Source organism: Brachyistius frenatus, unplaced genomic scaffold (genome assembly GCF_029030835.1).
Source record: "Brachyistius frenatus isolate BFR_SWC_R1_liver_20210118 unplaced genomic scaffold, ASM2903083v1 Contig_110, whole genome shotgun sequence".
NCBI lineage: Eukaryota > Metazoa > Chordata > Actinopteri > Embiotocidae > Brachyistius > Brachyistius frenatus.
Window position 1 is genome coordinate 257,882 of NW_027210709.1, and position 19,711 is coordinate 277,592.

At 43.0% G+C, this 19,711-nt stretch overlaps 3 protein-coding genes and 4 non-coding genes across 7 annotated transcripts; 1 reads left to right on the forward strand and 6 right to left on the reverse strand.

The window, feature by feature from the left end:
• Positions 1–7,727: 7,727 nt before the first annotated feature.
• On the reverse strand, positions 7,728–12,971 carry eif4a2 (eukaryotic translation initiation factor 4A2). The gene is made up of 11 exons (XM_069712459.1): positions 12,754–12,971; positions 11,689–11,746; positions 11,415–11,547; positions 10,951–11,090; positions 10,375–10,543; positions 10,180–10,289; positions 9,719–9,862; positions 9,165–9,302; positions 8,961–9,050; positions 8,628–8,707; positions 7,728–8,530 (listed from the first exon to the last, which is right to left on the reverse strand). The coding sequence occupies exons 1-11, from the start codon at positions 12,780–12,782 to the stop codon at positions 8,386–8,388; spliced, it is 1,236 nt and encodes a 411-aa protein (XP_069568560.1). The 5' UTR covers positions 12,783–12,971; the 3' UTR covers positions 7,728–8,385.
• Positions 9,452–9,635, reverse strand: LOC138629104 (small nucleolar RNA SNORA81). Its single transcript, XR_011311510.1, has one exon. It is a non-coding gene; the product is annotated as a small nucleolar RNA SNORA81 (small nucleolar RNA).
• Positions 9,969–10,148, reverse strand: LOC138629105 (small nucleolar RNA SNORA81). Its single transcript, XR_011311511.1, has one exon. It is a non-coding gene; the product is annotated as a small nucleolar RNA SNORA81 (small nucleolar RNA).
• On the reverse strand, positions 10,642–10,716 carry LOC138629106 (small nucleolar RNA SNORD2). The gene has a single exon (XR_011311512.1). It is a non-coding gene; the product is annotated as a small nucleolar RNA SNORD2 (small nucleolar RNA).
• On the reverse strand, positions 11,280–11,354 carry LOC138629107 (small nucleolar RNA SNORD2). The gene has a single exon (XR_011311513.1). It is a non-coding gene; the product is annotated as a small nucleolar RNA SNORD2 (small nucleolar RNA).
• A 1,636-nt stretch (positions 12,972–14,607) lies between the features above and the next one.
• Positions 14,608–16,185, reverse strand: setd9 (SET domain containing 9). Its single transcript, XM_069712465.1, has one exon. It carries the CDS (start codon positions 15,937–15,939, stop codon positions 15,082–15,084), a length of 858 nt encoding a protein of 285 aa, XP_069568566.1. The 5' UTR covers positions 15,940–16,185; the 3' UTR covers positions 14,608–15,081.
• Positions 16,186–16,258: 73 nt separating this feature from the next.
• On the forward strand, positions 16,259–19,627 carry dcun1d1 (DCN1, defective in cullin neddylation 1, domain containing 1 (S. cerevisiae)). The gene is made up of 7 exons (XM_069712497.1): positions 16,259–16,314; positions 17,027–17,240; positions 17,443–17,611; positions 18,333–18,463; positions 18,554–18,636; positions 18,719–18,815; positions 18,972–19,627. The coding sequence occupies exons 1-7, from the start codon at positions 16,312–16,314 to the stop codon at positions 19,046–19,048; spliced, it is 774 nt and encodes a 257-aa protein (XP_069568598.1). The 5' UTR covers positions 16,259–16,311; the 3' UTR covers positions 19,049–19,627.
• The last annotated feature ends 84 nt before the right edge of the window (positions 19,628–19,711 follow it).

Genomic DNA, 19,711 nt, shown 5'->3' on the forward strand with positions numbered 1-19,711 from the left:
AAAACCACAACTACAATAGAGTAGTGTTAAAAAAAAAAAAAAAAAGAAGCGCCAGCCTCCACATCCACGTCTATGTGGAGCAACGATTCAGGCCTGCAACTACAGATTTGAGATATACTCAAGTCCTCCACCCAGAGATCATTTTAAAGAGACTTCTGCTACAGTTTGAATTTATATTAGTCCTTAAAGTGGATTTATACCACTCTTGTGAAGCTAGGAGATGATTATCTCAGACTAGCGCAGAAGAAAGGAGGAAACGGGGCTCCTCAACCTCTGAAGCTCAGTGATCAACATATTAGCACTGAAACTAATTCAACAACACATCATGTTGGTTTAATTCATGCAAAAAGAAGTAAACACAAGTTGATCAAATTATTCCTTTAATCTACACTTTTAAAAAAAATTTTTTTTTTTTTTTTTTTTTTTAATAAAGAAAGGTACATGTGGTTTTCAGTCAATTGTGTCAGTATTTTTCTGTGGAAAATGTCAAAAGTGATGACGAAATATTACTCTGAAAAGTGGGAATGGAAAGAATGACATGTTGCACACCCAAAGTTTTTTTTAAAGGAATACAAAGCCACAGCAGTGTGTCACAAAGATTAAAAAAAAAAAAAAAAAAATCTGCAGAGACCACATGTTGCATATTTTCAGTTACAACTGGGGTCTTTTCTGACCACATTCAGAATAGGCAGGAAGTGCTGAATCTCAACGTAGACACGCCACGAACACTTCCAGAGCAACGCTTTCTAACGAAGCCGGCGGCCGCGCAGGTCGGACTGAAGCCTCCGTTGTTGTCTGCACTTCATCTCCATAGCAACAGTTTGCTGAACGGTAAAGCGGCTGGAAGCGACACGCGAGTCTCATTAGAGTTGAAGTGCCGGCATCTTGCACGAAAGTTCACATCTTCTTATGAGCGGGGGAGCGGCCTTGTGCATGTGTGTGTGTGTGTGTGTGTGCATGTGGGTGTGTGTGTGTGTGCGTGTGCATGTGGGTGTGTGTGCGCGCTGTGGATTTGTTTTATTTATCATGACATGTGATACGAGGTGCCAAAAATACCTCCTCTCCCCGACATCAGGCAGAGAGTAATCAGCGGCTGAACCAATACAAAATAAATAAAATAAAGGTCATGACCCTATCTTCTCTGTTAAAGCAGCGGCTGAGTTTTCAAACAGTGTTCTTGAAATGTCATCAATCTCAATCTAACAAAGGTGTTTGTTAGTGAGTTTAAGGGTCGCTCATCCTGAAGCGTGACGTTGCCTTGGATTAACCGTCCTCCAAACCGGCGGCTCTGTTACCGGTGGCTCCGTTGCCCCGGCAACGCCTATAAAGGAGCATATAATGTCGCGTGGGTCCAAAAAAGCACGAGCCTCATCTGCCTGCATCTGTTCACTAAAACTGACTCTGAACATGCCGCGTGGACTTGAAGGTGATGCTGTGAATGTGCAATTGTGTTTGTTTTAATTTGAAAAAAAAAATCTAACGATGTCTCGGTGTGAGCTGTTTAGTCTGATTTCCCTTGGAAATAGAAATGGGTTAGTTATTCTATTTTTTGGATTTACTCTGCTGATCATTGCCGGGAAACCGGCCCACGAGGAGTCGGCCACTCACTCTGTAGTCATCGGAGCAACGCGCTTATCCTTAGTCACTTCAGAAGAGGAAGCATTGCAAAAATAATTGTATTGACAGAGTAGACCTACTAAATATATCTGCAGACTGTGTTGGTCAATCCATCACATGAGACATGAGACCATAAGACTGAGACTATTAACTATAGATTATTACAACAACAAAAAACAAGTACATGTCAAATTTAACCTTAGAAATTTAGAAGTGTGTAATGACCCTGTTTTCTGATGAGTCTGCAGTTCTTTCATCCTTTTCACATGTTGCCAGATTTGCATTTAACCATCAGATAAGGTGTTATTCACACTGTGGCAGAGCACAAACGTACAAACAGATAAAGTCCAGTTACTCAAATAAATTGTTTGATAGATACTCTGCTGTTCTTTCTTGCCAAGACTTAGAGGAGAAGGTTAAATGTTAAAGCTTCCGTTAGAGGCCAACTTTAGCAAATATCAGATGTTTCTGATGCTGATTAAACATCTAATATAAATTAAAAGCAGTGCTGTACGGCCCTCGCACTCGCAAAACACATATCAGATGTATCATCTCACCATGCCGGATGTATGTGACACATTTCGTGAGGTTTCAAGCATCCTTTGACCTTAAACATCAACTTCCTGTGTCACGGCGAGACATCAAACTTTGCCGCATCGTCACGGCTACGCCCATTGGCAAAGTCGAATGAATGTCTCAATATATCATCAACTACATGTTTAGGTTATTGTGACCCGACTTTACGTTCATGTGACCAACCAGCTCGACGGAGAATGTGAAAGTATGAAAAGTGTCATTTCCAGTGGCCAACAGGGGGCGCTATGACTATGAGCGAATATTACCCCACAGGGGTCTTCAGGGCGGGGCTGTTATCATACCTGTGATGTTTGGAGAAGGTCGGTCCATGTACATAAGATTTAAAGCAACTCGTAGTTTCATGGCGAGATGCTCAAAAAGGCCGCCACACTACGGGCACACGCATCGACGAAAACGAATTATTTATACAACTTTTAATCCCAAACATGTTTTCTATCCATAGAACCTAAATTCAAGTGGGTCCGACAAAATCCCTCGAAGGAGTTCGACAAAGTACAACGTGTCAGAATCGCCCAAAATGGCAACTAGATTCAAAATGGTGGACTTCCTGTCGAGTTGACGTAACGGTGCAATGTAACTTTTTAGTGCGTCCAGGTGATACACGTGTCCACCGGATTTGGTGAATTTAGATAAATGTGGGCGCCGGGGCATCTCTGTAGGGGGCGCTCTCGAGCCGTTTGGCCACGCCCACTCGCGGCTCCACTAGAATACGAAATTTTTCGCTGGGAGACAAACGTGTGTCCAATTTAATGAGTTTTTGAAGATGATAAAGCCTCCAAAAAGGAAAATCACTTTACGTAAGACGAAGAACGACCAAGAACATTTTTACGAAAAACAACAGGGCTTTCGCACCGATGCTCGGGCCCTAACTAAGTGAAGCTTTAGCTGCAACTTTATTACGTCACTGGCTAGAATACAATTAGATGTTGCACAATTTTTTTTAAAGTGTTCAGCTTCAATGCATATTTGTGTCCCATTAATATGTATGTCATGTTGTAAATCAGCAGAATGAAGCGAGTGAACAGCGACACCTACTGACGGACATGAACAGCAGCTCTGAGAGACCAAAAACTCCCAAGAATTCAGTGAAGAAATGTTAGTCAAAGCTTTAAATTTTCACCTGAAAAATAGAACTGTTACGTTTATGATATTTCATAATCATACATTTCAATAAAGCCCCTTTTCCCTCAAAAGGTTCCACTTTCAGTCGCTCGTCAGAGAGCAGGAGTGAAAGCTGATCCCGCCGAGTTCACCCTGATGGTATTAGATGTTTCTCCGACATTGAAATAGAAATATTTTTACAAACAAAGCTGCAGAGGCAACGTGATCAGGCAGTGGAACTGGTTTGCGTCGACACAAACCAGCTTTCTCGTGAAAATATGATCATGTAACGGGAAAAATTGATGCGGAATAAAAACGTAATCCTCAATTGCGGTGAAATAACGTGTTTTCTTTGAAGAATTATTACATGATTTGGCAGAATAGGACTCAGAAAACAGGAGCTTTCAGCACGTGTCCTGCTCAACACTGCAAAAATGTTTTGAGCATGAAACGAAATGAAGTTTTTTTTAATTTGCATTAGTACACCTACACTCACTAAGTGGATCAAATATGTTGTGGTTTGACATTTTCAGGCACATTCGGTCTTTCATCGAGAAAAACGGTGCCGACGTCACTTCCAATCACATCAAAGCAACATGAATACAATTTGAATAAACCTGCTTTCAAATCGCGCATCGAAGGAGAGGCTCGAAAGTTTTTAAGGGTTTTTGAATAGCTCATATCTGCCAGCTGTTATCTGTCACTGACCCCACATGGAGATTTTACAAAGGAATGTGACTTACCTTCTCAAGACTTAAGACTGGAACTAGAGGTTCCACATCACGGTTCAAACATCCTGGTCACAAGGAACAAACACTTGAGTTTGTTTTCAACCAACAAGTCATGTATCTTCTACGGGGACTGATTAAACGTGAAGTAGAAGCTAAGCCGCTCATCAGTTTATCTGAGCATGAAGACTGGAGTTACAGTATTTCTTATGTCTAAAGAGAACTTTAGTTTCAACTGTAATGGCAGACAATAATCTGATATCTGGGAATTAATTGTTGGGGAAAAAAAAACATGAAGCATTTTAATCTGAATAAAAGGGACACAATTTATGACACTACACAAGATGCTTTCTACACAGTTGTCAAAACAGAAGCTGGTCTTAAACACTACTTATTATTGAACATTGTTTCACATGCACATGATTCTTTTTAATCAACATTTATTTTTGAATTATTTCAAAGCGGAGGTGGACGGTGAAAAAAAAAGAAAAAAAGACAGTACTGTTGCAAACCCTCAAAACCAAAACCCACTCCGAGAAGTCAGATATAAGTCAGCAGCACGAGCTCTTTACCCGCAGCAGGTCGACCGCAGGACAGAGCAGATATAAACATTCACGTTGCTCTGCATTTGTGAATAACCAGTTTTTTCCCCAAAAACCCACTGATCTATCGTATTGCAACTTCTAGTTTCTGTATTCAAAAAGTCCGGACAAGTCGAAAAAAATAGCAGTTTAACCCAGACTGTATACTCACCTGCCACTTTATTAGGTACACCTAAGCCAATCACATGGCAGCAACTCAATGCATTTAGGCATGTAGACATGTAGGCATGTAGGCATGTAGACATGTAGACATGTAGACATGTAGGCATGTAGGCATGTAGACATGTAGACATGTAGGCATGTAGGCATGTAGGCATGTAGGCATGTAGGCATGTAGACATGTAGGCATGTAGGCATGTAGACATGTAGGAATGTAGGCATGTAGGCATGTAGACATGTAGACATGTAGACATGTAGACATGTAGGCATGTAGGCATGTAGACATGTAGACATGTAGGCATGTAGGCATGTAGGCATGTAGACATGTAGACATGTAGGCATGTAGGCATGTAGGCATGTAGACATGTAGGAATGTAGGCATGTAGGCATGTAGGCATGTAGACATGTAGACATGTAGACATGTAGGCATGTAGGCATGTAGACATGCAGGCATGTAGGCATGTAGGCATGTAGACATGTAGGCATGTAGGCATGTAGGCATGCAGGCATGTAGGCATGTAGGCATGTAGACATGTAGACATGTAGACATGTAGACATGTAGACATGTAGACATGTAGGCATGTAGGCATGTAGACATGCAGGCATGTAGGCATGTAGGCATGTAGGCATGTAGGCATGCAGGCATGTAGACATGTAGGCATGTAGGCATGTAGGCATGTAGATATGCAGGCATGCAGGCATGTAGGCATGTAGGCATGTAGGCATGCAGACATGCAGGCATGTAGGCATGTAGGCATGTAGACATGTAGGCATGTAGGCATGTAGGCATGCAGGCATGTAGGCATGTAGACATGCAGGCATGTAGGCATGTAGGCATGTAGGCATGTAGACATGTAGGCATGTAGACATGTAGACATGTAGGCATGTAGGCATGTAGGCATGTAGGCATGTAGACATGTAGGCATGCAGACATGTAGGCATGTAGGCATGCAGGCATGCAGGCATGCAGGCATGTAGGCATGTAGGCATGTAGGCATGCAGACATGTAGGCATGTAGGCATGTAGGCATGTAGGCATGTAGGCATGTAGGCATGTAGACATGTAGGCATGTAGGCATGTAGGCATGTAGGCATGTAGGCATGTAGGCATGTAGACATGTAGACATGCAGGCATGCAGACATGTAGGCATGTAGGCATGTAGACATGTAGGCATGTAGGCATGTAGGCATGTAGACATGTAGACATGTAGACATGTAGGCATGCAGACATGTAGGCATGTAGGCATGTAGACATGTAGACATGTAGACATGTAGTAGGCATGTAGGCATGTAGGCATGTAGGCATGTAGGCATGTAGACATGTAGACATGTAGACATGTAGGCATGTAGGCATGTAGGCATGCAGGCATGTAGGCATGTAGACATGTAGGCATGTAGGCATGTAGACATGTAGACATGTAGACATGTAGGCATGTAGGCATGTAGGCATGCAGGCATGTAGGCATGTAGGCATGTAGACATGTAGACATGTAGACATGTAGGCATGCAGGCATGTAGGCATGTAGGCATGTAGACATGTAGACATGTAGGCATGTAGGCATGTAGGCATGTAGGCATGTAGGCATGTAGACATGTAGACATGTAGACATGTAGACATGTAGACATGTAGGCATGTAGGCATGTAGGCATGTAGGCATGTAGGCCCCTTGGTACCAATTGAGTATCGTTTAAACGCCACAGCCTACCTGAGTATTGTTGCTGACCGTGTCCATCCCTTCATGATCTCAGTGGACCATCTTCTGATGGATACTTCCAGCAGGATAAAGCGCCATGTCACAGAGCTCAAATCATCTCAAACTGGTTTCTTGAACATGACGATGAGTTCACTGGACTCCAACGACCTCCACAGTCACCAGATCTCAATCCAATAGAAGCTCTGGGATGCGGTGGAACGGGAGATTCGCATCATGGATGTGCAGCCGACAAATCTGCAGCAACTGCGTGACGCTATCATGTCAATATGGACCAAAATCTCCTTGTTGAATCTATGCCACGAAGAATTAAGGCAGTTCTGAAGGCAAAAGGGGATCCTAACTTCTGCTCTCCCTCTAGGAACACCCAATATTTCACTCCTTTGTACCGCTGTATTAATACTACTTCATTACCGTCACTATGCCAAGGAAACAAATCCTCGAGCAGGGTAAAGCAACTACGGATAGATTAAAGATTTCATGAGGACTTTGACAATAACATGATGAGAATCCAGTTTAACAAATTTAGATTTCTCTGCTGGGAAATAAAACATCACGTAAAGTGAATGGAGATGAGATCTAACGAGTTTGTACTGAAGCCTGCTGGGTAAAACGCATCTCGGGTGGCACACTGTTGCCGAGCTCAAATATGGAAAATGATTTCTGCTGAAGGACTGAAAGGAAACTCGCACAAACCATCCCGTGCTGGTCTTGGTGACCTTCACCAATCATACACCTCCTGGTGTTTGCAGATCTCTACTGCAACCGTACATAAAAGCGAAGTTGTATAAAGCCTTTTATGGCTGCACAGCGAACACAACACGCCTGAACCTCCCAACAACTGTTAGTCAGGTTGATTTATGGGTAATGGAGGCACAATGTTGCGACAAGGAAGACGACTGGAATAAATGTTAAATCGGTCGTATTCATTTAACCGACGCAACCATTTCCGTGTCGTGAAATATTCTTTGAATAATTATTCATAAAGAATTTAGGCTCCTCTGGTTTGCCAGTAGGTGGAGCTGAGGTGCAACTTTTTCCTCAACTGCACCGGTGAACTCTCCTCTGCTTTCTGAAGCCCTCCTCAGCTTCAGGCGTTACATGTGGCGGCAAATACTTTAATTAAAAGACTCTGGTCTTTTGAGTCTGGTGTTAAATCAGTTGGTAAATACAAACACCGCTTCATAACAGAACATAAGGCCAGTTTACTTAACAGCAATTTCAGTTTATTAAGACATTCATACAATTCTGGAGAGCAGGAAATCTGAAAAGTAGTCAAGGGGGAGGAAATAGCAATATACTCGGGTAAGGGTAAAACCACGTCAGCAAAATAAGGCCAACCAGTGAGGAACTCTGTTATAGCAAGTTGGATAAAAAATATAATGGTAGATTTAAACGAAACACATTCACAAAAGATAACAAAAAAAGCAAGTGAATCTACAATAAAACATGACAAGTGCCTCTAGTAAGCAGGCCCACAATACATCGCACATATGTTAGCATAACATAGTTTGCAGACTTTATACAGCACTTATACCTTTTAGTCCACAAGTACGTTACTAAATGGTGGAGAACATCGAATACACGCATCTTAATTGAACATGGAAAGAAATACCTGATAAGGACTTTAATATTTACTGACCCCATAGCTTTGTAGCGCCAACCAGCCAACTGTCGAGGTAAGAATCTACAACTGTCCGAGAGGGACCACCATAGAAGTCACCTCGCTTTTAACACATACCAAAAAATTCTGGTCCAAGGTTTAGCATTGAGAAGTTTTTTTTTTTTTTTCCCCCTCGAATAATATAAGCACAATGCAAGTGGACGATCGCTATCACTGCGTTTAAAACAAAAAGAACAATCTCGGGGCTCAAATCAGATCGGCCACATTCATGGGCATCTCCTCCACGGTAGTATTGTAAAACGTCTCGATGTCCCGAAGGATCCTCTTGTCCTCCTCAGTGACGAAGTTGATAGCGACTCCTTTTCTGCCAAAACGGCCACCACGGCCGATTCTGTGAGGAGAGGAGGTGGGTGAGGAGAGAGGAGGTGGGTGAGACTCCCGCAGGTGACGGAGAACAACACGCATGGCAGCTCTGCGATTCAACGTACCTATGAATGTAGTTCTCGCGATTTGTAGGAAGGTCATAGTTAATGACGAGGGAAACCTGCTGTACGTCAATCCCACGAGCCTGAGGGGCAAAAACAAGACATTTTAATGACATTATTAAGTATTAACAGACCGATTGCTACCACATGCGTTCATCAAGAGAATGTCGCCCGTTTAAAAAGTAACAGATTCCTACGTTCGAGGTACCCATTGTGGAGAACGAGCCCTTATCTCCCAAACGTTTTGACTGCTTGGTCATTTTTAGGACTTTTGCAGGATTAAAAACGGTTTGGGTTTTAACTTCACATTTCTTACATGGTGCCCTTCGTACTAACCAGAAGATCAGTGGTGATCAACACCCTGCTCGAGCCAGACCTGAACTCCCTCATAATCACGTCGCGCTCCTTTTGGTCCATGTCACCGTGCTGTGGACGGAGAACGACCGGAGTTTAGGACGATGAGCAGAATTTACACCGACGAGACTTCAAGCGAAACGCTTTGCTCCGGCAGAAGAGCAACGCAGAGAGAGCCCGTCGTACCAGAGCGGAGACGGTGAAGTCTCTGCCGTGCATTTTCTCAGTCAACCAATCGACTTTTCTCCTCGTGTTGAGGAAGATGACCGCCTGCGTGATGGTCAGCGTTTCGTACAGATCACACAGAGTGTCCAGCTTCCACTCCTGGAGGCATCAGTGAAAAAAAAAAAGAAGGAGGTTAAGGGCCTGTAATGAACATTCAATTCAACATTAACCCGACGACTCGTGATGGAAGCCGACTCCGAGGCCCGTTAAACAGCCATTTAACTTTACATTTAAAAAAGGAGCAGCTAATGTGTAACACAGGATCTTGAGACAAAGGAAACTGGACATTAAGAAAGAGGTCCCTCCTCGCCTCATTTGCGATACTGTGCCTTTCCTCTCCTTCCCTGGTGTACCCATGCTTACACGGCCGCATGAGCTAAACCCGTGAGGCTTGGCTCCTGCAGTTTTAACAGGGTGCTTAAAGAGAAGGGAACTCCATGATGCTCGTAGTTAGACAACATTATCCCGTTAGAAACATCACGCGTCCTAAAACGCTGCCGATAATTAAAACCAACCTCTCGCTCCACATTAATGTAGAACTGCTTGATACCCTCGAGGGTAAGCTCTTCTTTCTTCACCAAGATGCGAATTGGGTCTCGCATGAACTTCTTGGTGACCTCCAGCACGTCTGCTGGCATAGTGGCTGAGAGCAGCACCACCTGAAGGAGCAGCATCACAGGTTACAACAGCGTCCCAGAAGTGCGATCACAAAGTAAAAAATGTGGTGCGGTGTTTTCTAAAGTACCACGTTTGAATGCAAGACGCAGCTGTAGCACCTCACCTTGAGACAGTGGACAATGAACATTAAGAAAGAGGTTCGACCACGTCTCGTTTTCAGTACAGTGCGCAATAATCTCCTTCCACGTGATACTCTGCTGGCATTATTGCGTGAAACAGAAAATCTGGACCACACAATTATAGCAGATTGCTGTTAATGCAGAAGGGCATCGTGCCCGACTGTGCAGATGGTACGTACTTGAATGTTTGTGCTCAGTTTCTGGAAGATCTCGTAGATCTGATCCTTGAAACCTCGACTCAACATCTCGTCGGCTTCATCCAGGACAAACATCTTGATCCATTTTGGGGCTGCGGAGAAGTGAAGGGTTCGCAGTCAAACAGTGTACCACACAAGTTGAGGCTTCGGCTGAAGGGACCATGTCCTACTACTTACACAGATGTCTCCTGTTAAGCATGTCGTACACGCGTCCTGGTGTCCCCACCACTATGTGAGGGGCCTCGGCCTGGAGCTTCTGTATTTCACTACGAAGATTCGTCCCTCCGATGCAGGCATGGCAGGTTGCTCCCATGTAGTCGCCCAGCGCCAGAATTACCTTCTGGATCTAATTAGGGCGGACGGGCATAAACAGCACTGGATCAGGATGATGAGGCACAAACACCAAGGCAGGACACGAGAACACAAGAATGTGGAATAACTGTAAAGTGATCAGTAAAGAAATAGGAACTCTCCATGTCTATAGTCAGTCCCGAAAGATGGTAAGGCATCATATCACCCAGTTTTCCACAGAAACACATGAAAACAGGAAATTCAATCAAGCCAGATCACCTTTTAGACCAATGCAGCCATGGACAGAGACTACACCAATCGTAAGAGGATGCGCATTTGCAAATTTTCACAATTTTGAATAGATTTAAAAAGATGGTACCTTAGTATTTGAATCAGTGTCCTCAGTATGCTGTCTAGGTCTGAGACACTGCTGAGGTTATCGTCACCTCAGGAACAGCATACCTGCTGAGCCAGCTCTCTGGTGGGAGCCAAAACCAGAGCCTGAGTCTCCTTCTGCTCTATGTCCAGCTGCTGCAAGATAGAGATGGCAAACGTGGCCGTCTTGCCAGTGCCTGACTGGGCTTGGGCAATGACATCATAGCCTAATAGTCGGGGGGGGGGGGGGGGGGGGAGAGATAAAGATTTAATGTGTTAAGTGACAAAAGATTTCTTCTTAAATCATACCAATGGGATAAATATGCATTCGAGAAAGAAATGTGACAATGTCACATTTAACTGCACCGAACACATTTTTTTACATTAAGATTTTGATGAAGCAATTTCATAGTGTTGAGTGATCAGTGAAAAAACAAAGATATCCCCATTGTTGGGTAAGTCCCGAAAGATGGTAAAGCATCATTTCACTCAACTTTTAACAATCCACTTGTGAGCAAATTTTGTACACGTGTGTATACATATATATATACCTTTTATGCAAGGGATGATTGCTCTCTGTTGAATGGCAGACGGTTTTTCAAAACCATACGCATATATTCCCCTGAGAAGAGTCTCCTTCAGGTTCATATCATCGAAGTTGTCCGTAATCTCGTTCCAGTTGCTCTGAATTGACAAGGAACAAGGGTTTGAGAGGGAGGGATAGCATACCAGTTTAATATTGACCCAGTATTTTTTTTTTTTTAGCAGGATACAGCTAAAAAAAAAAAAAAAAAAAAAGAAAAGAAGTGCTTGTCTTGGATTTACCTCGATGACACCATCAGGCTCCATCCCGTCCGGCCCCCCATGGTCTCTATCTCTTGAGCTGTAGAAAAGAAGAACACACTTTAAGTCAACTTTAACATCGTCGTTCAATAATGTAAATGAAAAAAAAGAATGAAAAAAAAGAAAAGAAGTATATATATATATATAAATAAATATAATAAAAGGGCGGGGGCTAGTGTATGGACTGCTGAAGCAGTTATTACGACCACGTGTCTCATCAAGTGAAGGCTGCTTGTTGTCGACATGGTCACGTAGCTTCTAAAGAAAAAGACGCTTATTTCTTCTTAATCTGAACATAGTAGAAGGTGGACTGCGTTAGAGGTGTAGTTGGTCCGTCCGGTGGGTCCGGTGGTCCGTCCGGTGTTTCCGGTGGTCCGGGTCACGCCCCGAGTATCTCGTTTCATAGTCTTGGGCGCACGTGTTAAATTCCACGAGCCCGACTACCTGTCCCTACGGACGTGTCCCGTTATGTAACGTGGAGGGTTCAGAGCGGCTCCACGTCCACGGAGGTTCACGACCACCCGGAGTTAACCGCGTTAAACAGCCTCACGTCCCCCCCACTCTCTCTCTCTCTCTCCCGGTGAATCTCAACATGGTGCTCTCGCTTCACTCACCGTTGGCCAACATGTCGGACGGTTGGGCCTTCGCAGTTCAACGGTGGCTTCTGCCTCGGGACTAGGCCCGAGCTGTCGCCTCCCGACGCGAGGCGATAACCGGCTACGACAGCTACGAGTCGCCCGTCACACTCATCCGCGTCCCGACGAGTTTCACATCAGCCGCGACGCAAACGAAAGCGCCGCGAGTTCAAATGGCGTCCAACGGCAATTTGGACGCGCGGTGTTAGCCGGGCAGCTAACTGTTAGCAGCCAGATCACCCGAAGAGCGTGAGGGGCCGCGCTCCGTCGAGAACACCCCAATTCGGCATCAAACTTCGCGCGGACCCTCGTCACATGTTGAAGTACAAGCAAAATATCGAGTATTGTTCTGAAAAAGAAGAAGAAGAAGAAGAAGAAAAAAAAAGTGTGTGTTAAATGACCGGTTTTTTACCTGTTGTAATCAGCAGACTCGCTAGACATGATCCGTTCCCAACTTCAGCATGCGACTGGAAAGAGCGCTGACGGCGAGGCCGGCTGCATTTATGCAAGCCGCACTATTTTTCACCGATGAACTCAATGCTCTCTGCGTCGTTGACGATTCAATGTCAAAATTGACTGACTTATTGTTTGAACCGCACTAAGTTGCATCCGCTGTTCGGTATATACGTCGGCGTTTTTTAATAACGTATAAAATGAGAAAAATTGTTTCAGACTATAGTGCTCGGCGGAAGGATATTGCAGTAATAGCTGGTGCGTGGGCTGCTACGGCGTCTCTGGCGGGTCAAAACGCGGCCTGACAAGGTTGTGTCACGTTATCGGAGAAAGGGTTTGTCTGAAGCCGATACGTGAGGAGTTACATAAAATAAAAATGAATTGTGACACTTTAAGAAGGAGACTAACATGTTAATCTAAAAGAATTGCCTCCCTATCAAAATGAAAACGCTTTTTTGGGGCCGAAAGTTGTGCAGAGGGAATGCTGCAGTATCTGTATATTTGATGTAGGCCCTGCCTTTTGTCCATCGGTTAACTTTGTGGTATACTGTACATTGTGTACTGCTCAATTCGTTCTTCCTTCCAGAGTGATGCTGGAAACTGGTATATGTGACTGCTGTATGCAGTGAAACAGACATACCTGGCACATTGCACATGCACAGAAAACCTGATTTGAAGGGCAAACCTGTCTTACAAACCAATGATTTTTCAGCTGCCGTCAAAAGTATTAATTTGCAGCAAGAATAAATCTGGGGAAGGTATGGATGCCCAACACTTGATTTTGTTTTGCAGATATCCGATATGCTGATATTTTCCAACTATTTCGGCCCGTGCCAACGCCAATATTTGCATTCTCTTTGTTCTCTACAAAGTTGTTGCAAAGATTGTAATGATGGTTTTAAATTTTGTAGTGTTGAAGGACTGCGATGGAGCTCCTCGCATGACCAACACTGAGTAATCATTGCAGATAGCAAAAGTGTGTTTTTGAAAAACCTCCAGGCCCTGCAAAAGCATCCTCACCCCAGGGACACAGCGTTGAGCATTGAGTCAAGCATTGAGAATTTATTCAATTGAAGCCTTTTGAATCTGCAGAATTATTCATTTTGGGACAAAGTTGGTATTTCAGCCTTGATCTGTCGATATCGATGATGTGCCTATATTATCGTGCATACATAGAGGAAGGCTTACATGAAAAAATTTAAAACATGACTTTAAAATGTTTTTCTACCTGCTGGACTTGAGTCACATCTAATTAATATGACCTAGTTTTTTTCAGCCTCTTGTGTTTTCATGTGTTCACTTTAGCCCAGTTAACATGAGCACTTTCTTTTCCGTATTTCCTCTCTGTTCTCTTAAGTTTCTATATGCCTGGTGCCTTGTCTCTTTCTCCCCCATCTCTTCTGCCATCATTTAGTTTTTTAAATACATAAAATACTTGGCTTCTTATTTACTATTATTTGGAGGAGCTGCAACCTCTTTAGACCACATTTAACTGCAGATTATCACCTCTAGCATTTTCATGCTTTTGGAAATAGGCAAACTTTACAATAATCCCCCATTAAGCACTTAATCATGAGTCTAGATTTCCCTGGATCAGAGTCTGTATACTTTTTATAATTGAACTTGAATCTGAGCATTTCCTCCCCCCTCACAGCAAAAGTAATCTCATGGCGAGTTCTGACGATGTATAAGTAATCGGTTACGAAGCAGTGGTGGACAGTAATCAAGTGGGTTTTTTTTTCTCTATTACAATGCATATCAAAGGGAAACTTTTTTTTTTTATTTTTATTATTTAACAGTAAGTTGCTTTGAATGTTGAAGCTGTTATCCAAAACACGTGATCACCTTTATGCACTGTTATAGATTAAACCACCCAGCAGTATAAGCAGCACCTCAGAGATGACCTGCGTGTAGACCCGAAGAATATAAGGAGCCTTGAAGCAACACCATGTGATGGATTTCATGGCCGAATGAGGGTGAGAGTGTGTTTTCATTGGGTACAAACAAGAGAAGCTTTGTTCCCTCCTCTGTTATATGTGAGGTGAACTCTAATGTTATAAACTCACCACGAGTGGGATAATTCAAACGTTGATTTAATTTGAAATGAAATTGCTAGAAAATCGGACAGCCATTCAAGGATTGTGCTACATGTCTCTATACACAACATGTTTTGCCTTTATTCCAGTGTATTGCTGAGTGTACAAAATCTTTTCTCCCCCCCCCATTAACAACAGCAATAATATTACTTGCATTTCCAAAATGTAAGTTTTTTCAGTTGGAGTGTAAATCAATGCACAATGGTGTAGTAGTTAGAGAAGAGTTCCTCTCCTGCTGTAATGTCTCTAACTGACACCAGGACAACACAGCGTAGAGGCCTCTGTGTGTTGTAGTTGACATTTGGGAGATACTGGTGGAGCTCGAAGGGAAACTTGTCTGGCACGTCGTACTCCTGGTAGCACACGTTAGCAGGCCTCTCGTTGGAGCAGTTGTTCACGTACTGACCCACAGCGAGCGGGTTTTGTGGGCTCTCTGTCAGCCAGCTGGTGTCACTCATCATGAAAGGACCCATTCTGTCCCTGCCACTGCACGACCTGAACACCATTTTCGAGATGCCTTTGTCGTTTCCATCGATCAAGATGCCATCAATACACCTGAATACGAAGGGGTTTCTGATGGATTGGAGGAGAATGGGCTCGTAAGGTTGATAGACCGTGCCAGGGTACATGGCCACTGTTACTCCTTTGGGTACAAATCCCTTGGTGACAAACACTCCAGTTCCTGCACAGGGTAAAGTGCTTGGCTTCCTGTCAATGCAGAATCCCATAGACTGCAGCATTGCATCCTGTCCACACGCTGGATACCCTCCAACCGGCTCCTCTTCACTGGCTGCCACCTGCGGGAGGAAGGGGGCCTGGGCTGCCCGGAGCTCAGCGTGATGAGTCCCATGAGTCCTGGGCAGGACTCTGAAGAGCTTCAGCAGGCTCTGTGACACCACCTCATCTGGGACTAGTTTGTCTTTCGAGCGCTCCGTCACCTTCCGCAGAGTTTTCTCATTTCCAGACAGGTTCAACACAACCCAAGGCACAAACCTGTGTCTGTACGACTTCCATTTGTTCTGAAATCTTTGCAGAGCAGTCCTGAACATTCAGATATACGTCTGGTAGGTCGGACACACGGAGGAATAAGATGATTTTCCTAAATTCTCGAGCCACTTCCGACGAGTTACTTCAAAATAAATTACACCGCTTGTTATTATTCCTAAATTTGCACAACAACATAAGAACTTCACTAAAGTACTTTATCGCTTTGAGTTAAGTATCCAAAACGGGCTAGATAACAAATTAAAAAAAAGGAATAATTTAACACTTAAGGAAATTTGCGTCATCAACTAACCATTAAACGGACAGTTTTATTTTGAAGGAAAACGTTTTAACCGGAAACACGTTTCCGTAACTTGTAGAACTTGACGGGCTTTGGCCAGCTGGATGGGAGGAAAGGGAGTCAGGCGAAGACAAACATGGTAAGATATCACTTCTTTTTTCAACTCTCGTTCCCCGGGACGAGTACAAACGGTGCCGAAGCACATAAACTATCACTCTGCGGTGGTTAATTTAGTCAGGGAGCTGCTTTAATGACCGAATATTCGCCTTAAATAACGAAAACAAACATAGCTCCCCTGTGTTAGCATTAGCTAACTAGCGTACGGTGAGGCTAGCACAGCTCGCTAGCCTTAAAAAAAAACAACAACCAAGTGACAAACAAACAACAACAAAAAAACAAACAAAAACACACTGAAGCTACGAGTTGTTGTCCGCAATATCGTATTACTCGAGTGCTTACTCACTGTTATTCATTGCCGTCTTGCCGCCAGTTTAACGCAGCGCACAAGTCGGTGACTGCAGATAGGATAGCATGTTTTTGCTAGTTCCCTTACTGCTGTGATTTAGGTGTGTGTGTGTGTGTGTGTGTGTGTGTGTCACCACGGTTCAGTGTTTATGTAACTTTAAAAACCGGCCGTGGTTGTGACGTCATCATACGCCACCTTGAAACATCACGTTTTCTCAGATCTGGTCGCTGCACGAGAGAAACGCTGAGTTTCCACCTGGCTGTTGTGACGTCAGTGTTTTCGTGTGTGTGTGTGTGTGTGTGTGTGTGTGTGTGTGTGTGTGTGTGTGTGTGTGTGTGTGTGTGTGTCGTAACAAACCGTGTTTAACGTGCCCGTCTTTGTGCAGAACAAGCTGAAGTCCTCACAGAAGGATAAAGTTCGTCAGTTTATGATTTTCACTCAATCCAATGAGAAGACTGCGGTGACTTGCCTGTCTCAGAATGACTGGAAACTAGACGTCGCCACCGACAAGTTTTTCCAAAGTCCAGAGCTCTACGTTTCAAATCTAAAGGGGGCCTTAGACAAGAAGAGGCTTGAACAGCTCTACAACAGATACAGAGGTACAGAACAACAAAAAGAAAGCACCGGTACAACACCTAATGCAAATGTTCAGTTCGTCAGGAGTTTTGATAAACGATAGACGACTATATCACACATCCCCAACGCTAAATGCATTAAAGTGCCATTAGTTGGAGACGCTTTTCCATTTTTGGCCGTAAATAAATAACCAAACGACTCGTTCGCTTGTGCTCTTACACTCAGATCCTCACGATGACAACAAGATAGGCATCGACGGGATCCAGCAGTTCTGTGACGACCTGGGCTTGGACCCAGCCAGTATAAGTGTCCTCCTCGTAGCCTGGAAGTTCAGGGCAGCGACACAGTGCGAGTTCTCAAAACAGGAGTTCATGGACGGCATGGCAGAACAGGGGTGAGAATGTGTTTTCAGATGATGCAAGCAAGAGAGAGCAAACTTTGTTCCTCTATTCTCTGAAGGGGGATTGAACATTATAAACTCACAGACACAAAGACAAGTAAGTGGACTACTGTAACTCAAATGCTGACTTAATTCTAAGTGACATTGCTGAAAAAAAAAAAAAAAAGTATGTCCGAGATGGATTGTGGTTCACACATGTATGTATTCATTAAACAGTGTTTACTCTTGTCTTATTTGGGATGTTTTCTTGAGTATTGACTTATGTGTCAATTTTGAATGCAGCCTTTGTAATAGTTACGTGTACTTGCACACACACACACACACACACACACACACACACACACACACACACACACACACACACACACACACACACACACACACACACACACACACACACACAGGATATCTAGATCCAACATGTTGACCATATAATATATATAAAAATATAAATATAATTTTATATATATATATAATATTCTATGGACAGGTACAATTTGCTTCAAAAATGGTTTCCCAGTGTAAAGTTTCCTGCATTTTAAAGGCTCCAGGTGATGTTAGTCAGATATAAGGCAGGAACTTAATTTTGTGTTTGCCAGATCTGTCGTTGAATATATGTGTTTTTATTAATTAACCAAGAAAAGATTAAATTGAATCCACATAAGCTTCTATTTTTGTCCCCCAGATAAAACAACTGTGCTTTCTGCTTCCAAAGGTGTGACAGCATAGACAAGCTAAAAGCTCAGCTGCCAAAGATGGAGCAAGAGTTAAAGGACCAAGGGAAATTTAAGGACTTTTACCAGTTTACGTTTAATTTTGCAAAGAATCCCGGCCAGAAAGGTTTGGGTAAGGATCTTTTAATGCTCATCACATTACTCATGAACTGTTTGCTTTCTTTAATAAATTCATATTGACCTACTTCTGGTTTTCTTACAGATTTAGAAATGGCAATTGCATATTGGAATCTAGTACTGGCAGGAAGATTCAAGTTCTTGGAGTTGTGGAACAAATTTTTAGTTGTAAGTTAACAATCACTCTTGATTCAAAACATGCCAGCATTGTGACTTCTTATTTATGAACTTTGCTTTCCATCTTTTACAGGAGCACCACAAAAGATCAATTCCTAAAGACACGTGGAACCTCTTATTAGACTTCAGCACAATGATCACAGACGACATGTCGAATTATGATGAGGAAGGTGTGTAAATTGCTCACTCAGCTGAGACAACTTTAACTTGTATTTGTTCCCTCACAATCTTTTAGAAAGGTTTACTCAATAACGAAATATTAATATGATCTATAATCCTATCTTCAAGTCACATTTTTCAACAGTTTTTGCACGTTTCTTCAACAGGAGCGTGGCCTGTCCTTATCGATGACTTTGTGGAGTTTGCACGGCCACACATCGGGACCAAAAGCACGGCAGTTTAAGGGCTGCTCTCAGAAAGAACATTCATGTGAGGTTTCTACAAAACAGAGAACGCAGTGAGTGGAGGACAAGGGGACCACGCTGAGCTGAGAAATACGTTGCCTTTTCAAACCTCAGGACTGAAATATTTTACGCAGCAGAGACTTTATAAATATATGTGTGTGTATGTACATGTATATATAAAAAAAAAAAAAAAAAAAAGGCATATCTCTCTGTTGGTCAACTTGTCATGGTTTGGAACTTTTATCTGAAGTATTGGGCTTTTTGTGTGCGCTGAAGCCAACTAGAGAGGCGTCACCATCTTGGCCCCGGTGGTTCATCAATGCAGTTGGGCTCAAAAGCAGGTAGATAGACACACTTGAATTGTATTGTAAACACAAGGGTTCTCAAGGGGATGTTGTTCTTTCAATCCTGAATTTTAATACTAGTGTGCATTCCTCATTTTGTTTTTGTTTTATGATACATTTGTGAGACAAGTCAGTATAAAACATTGATTGTAATTTTTTTAAGCATAATGCTGTTTGTTAAAACACAAAAGCATAAAGATAAAATAAATGTTTCAGTTTGGTATCTTTAAAGTTGCCAGGTCTCTTTGCATTTGTGCTTAAAAAGAAAAGAAAAAAACGGGGTGAATATAAGTTTAACTGCCATCCAAAACAACGTTT

Bases quoted from the DNA above. Each gene is read 5' to 3' on its own strand.
- eif4a2 (XM_069712459.1), bottom strand. From the start codon at position 12,782: ATGTCTAGCGAGTCTGCTGATTACAACAG. The intron at 8,708-8,960 runs GTTAGTACGAAG...TTTGCCCCTCAG, and splicing joins TGATCACCACTGATCTTCTG to GCTCGTGGGATTGACGTACA. The intron at 8,531-8,627 runs GTACGTTGAATC...CTCTCCTCACAG, and splicing joins CGCGAGAACTACATTCATAG to AATCGGCCGTGGTGGCCGTT.
- setd9 (XM_069712465.1), bottom strand. From the start codon at position 15,939: ATGTTCAGGACTGCTCTGCAAAGATTTCAGAACAAATGGAAGTCGTAC.
- dcun1d1 (XM_069712497.1), top strand. The intron at 17,612-18,332 runs GTGAGAATGTGT...CTGCTTCCAAAG, and splicing joins GACGGCATGGCAGAACAGGG to GTGTGACAGCATAGACAAGC. The intron at 18,637-18,718 runs GTAAGTTAACAA...CATCTTTTACAG, and splicing joins TGTGGAACAAATTTTTAGTT to GAGCACCACAAAAGATCAAT.